General features: G+C 37.1%; 2 protein-coding genes across 2 annotated transcripts; one reads left to right on the top strand and one right to left on the bottom strand.

The window, feature by feature from the left end:
• The first annotated feature begins 6,185 nt into the window (after positions 1–6,185).
• Positions 6,186–9,360, top strand: cfap73 (cilia and flagella associated protein 73). The gene is made up of 7 exons (XM_039658514.2): positions 6,186–6,327; positions 6,492–6,603; positions 6,729–6,833; positions 6,917–7,117; positions 8,305–8,526; positions 8,678–8,833; positions 8,997–9,360. The coding sequence occupies exons 1-7, from the start codon at positions 6,278–6,280 to the stop codon at positions 9,090–9,092; spliced, it is 942 nt and encodes a 313-aa protein (XP_039514448.2). The 5' UTR covers positions 6,186–6,277; the 3' UTR covers positions 9,093–9,360.
• Positions 9,361–9,522: 162 nt separating this feature from the next.
• Positions 9,523–12,317, bottom strand: drc10 (dynein regulatory complex subunit 10). The gene is made up of 5 exons (XM_039658565.2): positions 11,993–12,317; positions 11,073–11,729; positions 10,682–10,915; positions 10,519–10,590; positions 9,523–9,891 (listed from the first exon to the last, which is right to left on the bottom strand). The coding sequence occupies exons 2-5, from the start codon at positions 11,715–11,717 to the stop codon at positions 9,610–9,612; spliced, it is 1,233 nt and encodes a 410-aa protein (XP_039514499.2). The 5' UTR covers positions 11,718–11,729; positions 11,993–12,317; the 3' UTR covers positions 9,523–9,609.
• Between the last annotated feature and the right edge of the window lie 5 nt (positions 12,318–12,322).

Below are 12,322 nucleotides of genomic sequence, written 5' to 3'. Positions count from 1 at the left end.
CAAGTGGAATCTAATGGGATTTCAGGATAAAAATGAGAAATTTTTATTTAATACTGACAAAAAAAAACCCTTTTCATTTCCTCATATCCCAAAAACAGTGATGGATGTTTGCATGTTCCTTGCAACTTCAGTGATGTGTGTGAGATTTTGTGTACCTTTGTATCTCATCAAATATCTCTTCTGGTAAAGATGTGTGAATCTCTGTTAATATTACCGCATAGAAATAAATTCATCAAGATACATCTACACCAGGAATTAAAAAAGAAAAAAAGGTAAGGAGGTAGGTTGGCTTCACTGTGGCCAGTATTTGTGAAGATTTAGAGTGAATCCTCTCTTTTACTATTTCACTTGGGAAACGCTAATGTACAACCCCAAATGCAAAAGGCTCTTAAATATCCACTTGAACACGCTCATGTGCTAGCTTCAGATGGGGGTCCTTTATTTTGTTTATTCTAACTCTATAATGAAGAGAAAAGGGAATGCTGGGTACTGCACGTGTCACAGTCCGTTAAGGGAGCAGTGATGTTACCAATCCTGTCATGGCCCAAGGCAAAGAGAGACATAGAGGAGGGGCATCAGCTGGACATTTATTTATAGACACACCATGCAATAAGAATTTCATAAGTGAAATATGGTCATTTAAAAGAGTTTTAATGTTGTGAAATTCATGTTCCAATTATTTATAATGATGAACTATTTATTGATTTTGAGTTCACAATTTGTGTTTGCTGATATTTATTTGTAAAGCGTTTTTAAAATTCATTGAGAGTGGTTTACCCAGAAAAATGTAGAGTTTCTGTGTTTTGTGAAGGTGTTTTCTGAAACTTGTTTGAATATGAGGCTGAAATAAAATGGTAATCCACAACCATGTATTTTGTGTTTAATCTAGAGCCTGTCTTGAAATGTACTTCAATTATAGATTTGTATGTGTACGTTTGCATGCGTCTATGACAACAGCAGTCTGTGTGTGTGTGTGTGTGTGTGTCATCTTATAAATCATATTTAAGTGAGGTTTTTTCGACATGTAAAACTGCAGATGTTTTCTGTGATGGGTAGATTTAATGGTATGGTGAGGGGGGATAAAATAGACAGTTTGTACAATATAAAAATCATTACGTCTATGGAAAGTTCCCATAAAACATGAAAACCCAACGTGTGTGTGTTTAGAGGTGTGCTTAGAGGTGTATTTTCACACCTCATGTAAGAGTTTAAGCTGTTGCAGGGAAACAGAGAGAGAGAGAGAGAGAGAGAGAGAGAGAGAGAAAGAGAGAGAGAGAGAGAGAGAGAGAGAGAGAGAGAGAGAGAGAGAGAGAGAGAGAGAGAGAGAGAGAGAGAGGCTATTCAGAAGTTTGTCTTCACAGGAATGACTGGAAAGTTCTTAAGGGCAAAACAGTTTATCATGTAAAGACCAGGCAATGTCTTGTGCATTTCAACAACATTTTTTACTTGGAGGAAAGATAATTCAGCTCTTTTCTGTCCCCTTTTCATGCCATTGGATTACATGGTTGACATTTGGAAGGCCTATTATTTGTTCACAAAACCTATTATAATAGGTTTTGTGAACAAACAATACTGCACTGCATTCAGAGAGCAATGTGTCTTTTTGCCATTTATAACTAAATTTCAGATAAAATTTGGAAGATCCCAACAAATGTTTAGGAATGGAAAACCTATACACAGAATATAATAATATTAACCTGCTATCATTAAATTCCTCTGTCTTATCTCAGCAGAACTGTTTAAAATCTGAACTCAAATCAAGTCTTTGAAAAGCCTCTGACCCTGACTGGATTTCCTGGCCCAGCTAGGCACTTATTTACTGCTAATTAAGTGATCTGAGCTCATTTTCCCAATCCTAATGGCATCATCCAGCTCCTCCAGGAAACACGCCGCTGCCCCCAGTACACTCTGGCACACGCACACACTCCAGTAAGGGCCCTTTTACCTCCCTGACATTAGCTTGTAATGCTATTAACCCATTCATCGTTAAGATGCCCACTTAAGCAAAATGCGAAAGATGCCCATTTAACCGAATTTATTGCGGAGTGGGAAGAGATCGAAAAGCGTGCATCTTAATGTTAATGCAGAGTTGTTAGGAATGCAGCTCACAACTAATGTATTCATAATTGTGTATTCTTGTTCCTCATTTCCAGCTTTCAATTCAATTCAATTCACATGTATTCAGTAAGTTTGATTAAGTTAAGTTGATAGCGGAAGATAAGTAGGCACTGTGACTTAATTTAAAACAAAAATGTTCTTTAAGCTCAGGATTATACAGTGAAAATATAGAAGAAAAACAATTTGAAGTTATGAAAAAAAGTCTTAAATATTTAAAGATGATGTTTGATAGCATCAAAATATATGAACAAATATTTGACATTAAGTCTTTGTTTAAACTAAAATATTCCTCTAGATTCCTCTTTAACAATGTACTTCAATAAAACCAATAAAAAAACAATAAAATGCCAATAAAAAAGACAGAGAGGCAGAATCAGCAGTTGTCAATAATCAGTAAATACCAGCAGCCAAGAGATTCAGAGTGGGTCAGTGCATCAATGCATCCGATGCTTAGTGGACCAGAAAACACTCACATGGAAGCCCCTCCCCCAACAGTGCATCCCAAGAAGACTGTTCCCTATGGAGACCTCATAATCCTCAATGTCAAAGCCTGTAGCCAAACACAGACAGAAAAGACCTGAGCAGACTCCTCAAAAACATTACATCGTTAATAGAGATTATCTGTAAATCAAAAACAAATATGTACTCATTTTACCTGCTCAGATAATATCATTTCTGTAGTGCGTTAATGATAATGTATAGCATTTACATTTTACATTATTCATTTCGAATTTTACAAAGTTAATAATTAATGTATATATGTAATCCTCTAAAGAATTGTCCATTTGACTACTATTTTTTTTCTCATTTATTGTTTTTTATTTATTTACTGATTACTGTGTTTGATATATAGCCTATGCAATGATCATTATGACCGCACAACCCCGATGTGGGGGTTAAACCCCCCCCCCTGCGCACCCCACCTCCGAATGTTCTGGGGCAGTGTGCTTCGGCAGCAAGGAGCCACTGTCACTCTCCATTAGCAAGAAAGCCCCAATACCTCCCATGCAAAACTGCCATAATGATATCACTAACCACGAGTGGCACCGCCGGTCATGCAGTGTCTGCGTATGCGTGTGTATGTGAGCGAGACCTAATGTCCACAGCTTGACCTTTCACAAACACTTGTTTCACTGATCTGAACCTTTTTTTAAATGCCTTTCTACATCTTTTCTGTCTACTTGAATATGGTTTGAGCAAAATGAGAGGTTTGGCCTCCTACTTGACCTCAAAGAGAATGTTGTTTTTGAATATATATATATGTAGCACTCTAAAAAATGCTGGGTTGTTTTAACCCAATTTTGGGTCAAATATGGACAAACCCGAAATGTTGGGTTAAAAATGTAATGTAAAAATTTAACCCAACGGCTGGGTTAGTCCATATTTGACCCAAAGTTGGGTTAAAACAACCCAGCATTTTTTAGAGTGTATATGTAATTATGAATTTTTGTGCTTTAATTTTTGTGCCACATATTCAACAATGTGCTGGAAACATTCCTCAGAGATTTTGGTCCAAATTAACATGATAGAATTTTCTGGAGATTTGTCGGCTGCAAATCTGATGCAAATCTCTCATTCCACCACATCACAAAGGAGCTCTAATGGATTGAGATCTGGTGGCTGTGGAGGCCATTTGACATTAGTGAACTCATTGTCATCTTCAAGAAACCAGTTTAAGATGATTTTAGCTATGTCACATGGTTTGTTATCCTGCTGGAAGTAGCCATCAGGAGACACTGTGGTCATAGGGAAGGACATGGTCTGCAAGAATATGACGACTGCCATTTAAACGGTGAATAGTTGTCTAAGAGGCCTAAGTGTATACTAAGAAAATATCCCAGAAACCATTACACCACCACCAGCAGCCATGCAGAACCATTGGTACATTGCTGCAATTCATGTTATTTATGCCAAATTCTGCCCCCACCATCTGAATGACACTGCAGAAATCAAGGCTCATCAGACTATACTACTCATCAGACTGGAGTAATGATGCTGAAAATGTAACTTTGCCATTACAGGATTTAAAAATTAAAACGTTTCAATTGTAATAGGTAGTATTCAAGTTCTGATCAAAATGCAGCTTTGGTGAGCAGACTTCTTTCAAAAAAAATATAAAACAAAAAATTCAAAAGGTTTGAAATAATACAAGGGCCTGTAAATGATGAAAGAATGCATTTTTTTTGGCTAAACTATCACTTTAATTCAAGCACTGAACCTAGCTGTTCGGTCTTTATGAACATTAGTCTCCCTCTCTCTGTCTCTCTCTCTCTCTCTATCTCTCTCTCACCCGTGTTCTTGTTCGATATTGTTTACCACCCATAAGCAAGTCTCTTTTTGCAACACTAAACGGTGCATTACAACTATCAAACAAACAAACAAATGCTCCCTGACCCCGGCTCAGCGGGACAGCTGTGGTGTCTCATCACTTATCACAAATGCTAAGTGAGGGTAAACATCATCCTGAACATTGAGTGGGTCTCCTGCTCACTCACTCACCTCTGTTATGCTTTTGAATAATGAATTTCGCCTGCGCTTGTTCAGTGTTCGATCATGTGTGAACACAATAAAGAGACACACAGAGACCTGATGCCTCCTTAATTTACTAAATAACATGCTGACATGTGGGGTTGCGTGTTTTTTTTTTTCTTTCTGCGATTTGAGGTCAGGGATAAGGTCAAATAATGGACTAAATATGGGATCCCTGGCTACAGTCCATCAGATTTTGATCATGAGGGTGATGGAGGACTGTTCAGGGGACCCCACTGTTTAACATCTTCAAAAAATAATTTCGTTTTTGTTCTAAAGCTAAGAAACATACGCAAAATAAAGTGAAATATTGTGAGGGGAAAAAAAAGTTTCTTGTCTTTTCAGCATTTGGACATTTACATGGGTGTTAAAATCATTTCCTCTAATTCCACACTAGACAACAGAAGGATTCGAGGCCTTAATGCATTAGGAGAGAAGGTGACAGGAGACAGAAGCATGTTTATTAAAGATAAATGAAGGTCTGGACACACGCACGAAAACAAAAGGAATAAAAAACACATAAAAACACTTAACGTATTTGAATTTATCTCATCAAGTCCATTAAGAGTAGTACAAAAGAGGGAATTTTCATGTTCTCGCATTGTTATTCTAGTGGAATTATTCATTAAATAGCGAAAAAAATATTTTAAATTCTAATGATGTAGACAAAAAAGTGCATTTTGGCACGCCTTGAACCAAAGAAGACATTTAACAGGCTTGTGTATAAAAAATTCCTCATAAATGTTTATAGCTTATACATTTGATAGTGCTTCAGTGCGGGGAGACCGGGGGCAATTGTAACACACTTAGTTCCTCCAATCAGAAACAGGCTGATGACACTTAATCTGCACATGATCAGTAGGATTTTCTCTCTGCCTTTGGAAAAGGATCACGATCACTTCACCTCAGCAAATGTTGCAGAACATATAACCTTCATAATTTTGAGTTATGAAAGTTAGTTTTTGGATGTACAATATTTTTTGTTATTGTATTTTTCCACGGTTTAGATGACTACATTTTATGTATGTAAAATAAAAAATAAAAAACAACATCTGATACCCAGTAAACATGCAGTGTGCCAGGCCCATAGTAGTTTTGCCCATTTTGGCCATCACGAGGATTTACTGTGGTCAACCAACTCTATAGGTGTAGCATACAATATCATGGCTGTGACATTGTGTTAAAGTTGCTCCCAAGTTACATGGTCCAATGGAAGCACCCTCTTTGTCTATGTTGACATCCTGTTAGAAAATTAACATATTTCTACAGTGGGTATAAATATAATATTACTTATTTATCAGTGTTACAATTGCTCAGACACTGTAACAATCTCCCAACAAGACGAAAACTGTAACACTGACTTCTTGCAATTAATTTAATATAGTCTTGTCCTTATTAATGAGATACCTGTGAAAAAATTCTCTTTTTTTAACTAAATTTTAAACAAAATTGAGAACATAGATCATTGTTTACTCCGCCTCCTCGACACCAAACTTCACTAAACTAACAATAAATAATAATCTGCCACTGGAGGGCAATATAGGGAAACGCTTTCCTTTTTGTTGCTGTGGAAACGACACGCGCAAAAAGCAAAAAGTTTGTCCGGAAAGCTTTTTGTGGGACTTAAAAGATGAATTTGGAGGATTACTTTCAGTCGGTTTTCAAAGAACGACTTTCATTGTAAGTATATAATTTATTTACACAACAAATCTTGTTTTTGAATCCGTTAATAAGTTATGGCCACTCAGATTCTAGTCGTTGAAGTGCAAAACTGTAGTCAAAGCTTTGTTTGGGCGGATAAAGATGGTGAATTGCGTGTACTCAGAGATTGTTCAACCCTATAGAAATAAGGCCGTGCAGAAGGATTTGACGGATACGAGTACAAGCGTAATGCAACTTTTGGAGACGCGCGAGGAGTCCTCGAGCGTGACCGCAGCACTGGAAGCGCAGAAAGAGGTGGTCGTATGAAAAAACAAACAAACAAACAAAAAAAAACTACTGTATTTACATTTTCGCTGTTTCAATTTGAATGAGTGTAACGTTAATGTTTCCGTTCTCCGACATGTGTGTGCTTTTGTCAGGAGATGCAGATGAAGCGGGAGAGTTTAAGAGAGAGAGAGGAAAACATGAAGAAAGAGGAGGAGAAACTGAAGAAATCCATATTGAAATATAACAAGTTTTTGCAAGTAAAACAACTACTTGCATAGAAATGAGTAATATGTAAAATTACTTTTTGGGAACCTTTTTATGTGTTTTTCTTTCCCTTTAGGAAAATGATGCCAGGCGGTTGCGTGCCATAAAGAAAGCAGAGGCAGAGAGAGCACAAGTAAGACTGAAAGAACTAGAGATTCAGAAGCTAAAGACTGAGAATGACGCCCTGCAGGCACGTAAAGAGCTTCTGGAGGAACATGTCGGAAAAGCCATATGCTACCAAGAGTTCCTGGAAAGAGCTGCAAAAATGTCTGGAAAGGTAGGCACTAAATAACTAGGTCCTGCTGTTGTTGTGTCTGGAATGGGGAGAGGTACTGACACAGCACAGAGAAACTGTCAAGCTGTCTGGACTCACCTGCCTCATTTGACTGAAGAGTGAGACTTTCCAGTTTCCACACTTTGAGAGTCTGAACTAAAGACTGTGTAGGGCAGAGATATACAGTATGAATTGCAACACCAAGGTTCCTGCGGGGCATTTTTAAAGTCTTAATAATCAAAATTGTCAATACCATGATAAAAGTTTCCACTAGCAGCAGCTCTGGGGAACACAACGACAGACACAACTGCAAAGGTGCAAGGTTTGCACCGGCAGAAAATCTTAAGGCTTAGGGTTCTTCACACGAGTCGGCACCTCCACCTGAGATGTTGGGCTACTGATAAAACAGGCCCTTATGTTATCTCACTATTATGTTTAAAAAGGAAGACTGCTCTTGTGTGGAATTATTACTTTGTTTTTTGAAACGCCAGTTGGATGGTGTGGCTGAACAGTAGAATGAAAAACATAATGACCATCTGTCATGTGATCAGTCACATTACATCCAGTTATGCATGTTAGATTTGAACTTTTATTAATCAATGTTAAATGTTATGTGTTTAGTATTTGTATATTTGCTTACATAATATTATGTATTTAGATAGTGGTAAGTTTGTTCTTTATGTGCAGCATTAATTTTCATTTCTTCAGGTCTTAACAAATCTTACATTTGATTTAAAAAAATGTACAGCAGCCCTGAATGCTCAATATGGCAATTGTAAACACTGGAGGAAAGATAGTAGATAGTAGCCCAGTAGCTTTGTCTTAAAATGTTTTTATCACTCATCAGCTAGAAAAAACGTTCTGAAAGTGATTCCAACGACATTGTTTCTCTGTGCCTTTATTATTACAGTTTAGAACAATATTATATTTAGAACAATATCTTTATCATTATATAGTCCTTGGTGTTAATGGGCCTTTATTCTGTGTGGTTGGATTTTCTGTTTTGTGAATGAGGCAGATGGGGTAACAAGAAAATATCTGCATAAAGAGTTATTTTGGAATCTTTGAACACAAAACGGATGCATTTTTGAAAGTTTTTCACTATATTGAAATATCTAAATATTGTATAGTAATGTTACACTTTTTCTTTCTCTTTCCCCCCTCCCCCAATTTTTCTCATGACATTTGAGTTTGATAATATTGGTCAAGTCATCGCCCGTCTTCAAGCACTCCAGTCAATTCACAAGGAACTTCTAGAAAACCAGACTGCATTAGAGAAAGAGAGAGAGAGGACAAAGCAGGAACTGACACAGTACATAAATAAGCAGCGAACTGTTCTCCTGCACTGTAACAACCAACTACACCAGCAACAGACGCAGCTAGACAGCATACGCTTTGAAGCATACAAATGGGTAAAAATACACACTCATATATTTACAGAGGGTGAGTGTGTTAATGTACACACAAAAAGACACACAGATGTCACAGTGGCACCTCTGTCTTTTGTACTGTTTACAGATTACCTTTTGCACCAAGATTACAGATTATTCATGTATTCTACAGGAATTAAAACTGAAGCACTTCTGTTCCACTGCAGAAAAAGAGATTCTCTATTTTGCTCAGCTCAAGACCACGATCCATAACATTTATCAAATGATCACACATTACAACAGAAGAGTCTCTGTGGACTCTGAGGACACCTTCAAGCAGCTGGAAATGGTGAATAATGTTTTGTTTGTCAAGTATTTTGTTGTTGATGTGTTTTTTATTAAAATGAGGTACCGTAAAAGTCATCACAGCATTGTGTGATCAAATGCATGCAGCATGCAAGCTGATGTTTCACAACTGCTGTGGTGAATAACTCTCTTTTTTTTTTTTACAGATTCAGAAATATTTTCAGCTTATGGGAGGTCTAGTGGATGATGATCTAAAGTTCAACATTATGACTATGCCGAATCGAACTGAAGAAAATGACTGAGGGGATTAAGACCCGAGCTTTGAGGATGTACAGGATATCAACTGAAGACGTCTAAGCTAAATAAAAATCATCTGACCACCATTTTGACAGGATTATGCAATGAGGTGGGGAGGAGCAACATGAAGACTGTATGGAGATTACATGGATGATTCATTTTAAGGTTTTTCCTTTTTAATTAATCAGTGACATATTATCAAAGCATATTGCCTTTCTATTTCTATGGAAGCTTGTTTCTGCCACTGAATTAAAAAAAATGTAAAAAAGGTAATTGTGACTCGTCTCCCATTCTAACTTTTTTTTTTTTTTCCAGAATTGGACTTTATAATTATAATGACAAATGAAAACAATAGGTATTTTCATTCTGAAATCAAAGTGGCCTACATACAAAATTGTGGGTAAAAGTATTAACAAAAGATGAATGTGAAGTCATAGTGGGCTTTATTGATTTTATTTATCTAATAACATAAGAGTAATAACAGTGATTATCTTGCACTGTGCTTTTGTTTGTAGTTTTCTTTTATTTTTGTTTTTTACCCTTTCCTTTCTTTCCTTTTTTGGGCTTTGCGCTGGCCTTCATGGCTTTGCGCACACAAAAGCCTCTCCAGTAGGCCTGAATGATAGTGGCCGCTTGGCTCTGTATCTCTCTTTCTTTTTCTTGCTGTCTCCTCTTGTCCTGAGCCTCCTGTCGCTCCTTCATAATCTGGGAGTACTCCAGGTTCATAGCTGCAAAAAGTTCCTCCAGCCCTGTCAGCTCTGTCTCATCTTTCTCGTGCATGCAAGTAATTTCCTCCAACTCTGTCTAGAGACACATATAAAATCAAACACATTTGACAACACATTTAAATATTAAAATACATTTATACATTGTATTTGCAATGTATATACTGTTCAAAAGTTTGGAGTCGGTAAGATTTTTTATATTTTTCAAACCAATGCTCACCAAGGCTGCATTTATTTGGTCAAAATACAGTTGTATTGTGATATATTACTACAATTTAAAATAACTATTCTCTATTTTATTATATTTTTTATGTATTTTATTCCTGTGATGGCAAAGCTGAATTTTCAGCATCATTATTCCAGTCTTCAGTGTCACATGATCCTTCAGAAATCATTTTAATATGCTGATTTGATGCTCATTTCATCTTATTACTTCAATTGAAAATGGTTGTTCTGCTTTACATTTTTTTTGTGAAAACTGTAAAGGGGGGTTCTTTAAAGAATAAAGAACAGAATTTATTTGAACATTTTTCTTTGTAACAATGTAAAAGTATTTATTGTCAATCAATTGAATGCAGAATAAAATTCATTTCGAGACATATAACCTACAATAAATCTTGTAAAAAGCCCACACTTTTGAATGGTATCTGCAAATACATCCGAAAATGCATCAAACATCAGTAAAGGCCAAGTCATTTATGTCTACCTGTTTCTCCCCCATTTCAGCATCGTATTTCTGGATCAAGTTCTCTATCTCTGTTTCTTCCTTGTATTTTTTCTGCAAATCATGAATCAGTAACATTACAAAATAATCACTATACGTATGCTTCCTTTTTCATTAACTGGATGAGCCCCAAATGTGTGCACACCTTTCGTAGTTTCATTTCGCTCTCTCTGTTTTCTGAAATCACATTATTTAACTGAGCTCTCAGTTGATTGGCCTCCTGCTGCATACGAGCTCTCTTCCCCTCTGAAGTTTTCTTTTCTGATTGGCTCTGTTTCTCAGCGTCCTGCTGAGTTCGGACAACAGACTCTTCCAAACTCTTTTCCATCTGATGCAGTGAGCTCCTCAGCTGCTGCACTTTATTATTCAACATGGAGATCTAATTCGGGGGGGAAACCAGACAGAGAAAGAAAAGGGGAGAAAATAGAGAATGAGAGCACATTTGGATAACTCGTTCATCTGTCAAGATTCTGTCATCTAACTAATCACAACTGTCAACTTTATAAACATTGTTTGGTCCTTATGGTGCTTCTCACCTCTGTCTCCTTGGCTTTTATTGCCATTGCAATCTCTTTGTCCAGTGAGTCCATCACTGCCTGGTTGGCAGAGTGACGTAGACTGACTTTCAGAATCATCTCTCCGTGTTCTCTCTCCTCCGTAGGGGTTCTGAGGAGCCTCTCCAAAACGACCTCCCTGAACTTGCACAGGCCATCTCTCAAATTCTGAAGCCCCATCTCTCCCCCTGTGTTAGGTTCTATTGGTTTTAGCACCTCTCTTGTGGTCTGAGTTCCCCTAAATAGCCGGACAATGTTACGAAAGGAATCCTGAATTGCTTTTGCTGATTTGGCTAGTTGTTCCTTTTGTTCAAGACTCCCATCAAGAACCATAGCTTGGTACTTTTCTTCAAGTCTATGATGCTCTTTCAGGGCGCTCACCACCTCCTTTCCCAGGCTAGGGGAAAGAGCTTCTGGACAGTTCAGCAAAGTGCGTAAAAGGGAGGCTATCTCCATCTGATTAATGCACTCATCTAGTACTCCTAAAATGAGCTTTGATTCCCAAGACGATAGAGTTTTCCTGGTGGGGTTGATGATCTTTAAGAGGTCTGCTTTAGTTTTGTTTGGAATGCTGGCTGCATCTGATAGTCTCTCTTCAAGAGGGAGATCATCTAATTTTGAGCTCATCGTTAGAGGTCTCTTTGATTGAGTAAGGGAGAGAAAACCATCACGCATCAAATAAACAGACACTAGATAATATTATCATTACTAACAATAAACATTTTAAAACATTTAAAACAAAGACATTTAAATACAGAAGGTCAGGGTGCAAGTTTCCACAAAGCTATTTAAAATACATTAAAATGCAATTCATACAAAAAATACCTAAGTACAAAAAGGTTTTCATTTGAATGATAAAAACAGTTCTGAATTAAAATTCATTCTAATATGTAATACGTCACCGTGTTATTCTTTTTGGTCAAAATCCGTATTCACTTCATCAGTCAAACTCCTGTTGTTGTTGTTTATACCAGTTGCCGTGACAACCGGCGTTGGCATGACATTCTTATCTTTAACCCCTCCACTCCATTCAGTGACTTCCCACTCGACTCCAGCAAAGAAAAAAAATTAGAAATCTCACTCATCGCTTAATTATACGTGTATGAAAAAAATCATAACCTCATATTATCAATGAATGAATTAAAATGTTTGCCACAAGGAACATTTTTCAAAACGTGACTTTTATTGTGACAGTTCAGCTGTTTTATCTCTGCGGTCAAAAACGACACTGT

The sequence above is a fragment of the Pimephales promelas genome, chromosome 4 (genome assembly GCF_988280905.1).
Source record: "Pimephales promelas chromosome 4, fPimPro1.hap1.1, whole genome shotgun sequence".
Taxonomy (NCBI): domain Eukaryota; kingdom Metazoa; phylum Chordata; class Actinopteri; order Cypriniformes; family Leuciscidae; genus Pimephales; species Pimephales promelas.
This window is presented reverse-complemented; position numbering and strand designations above follow the sequence as displayed.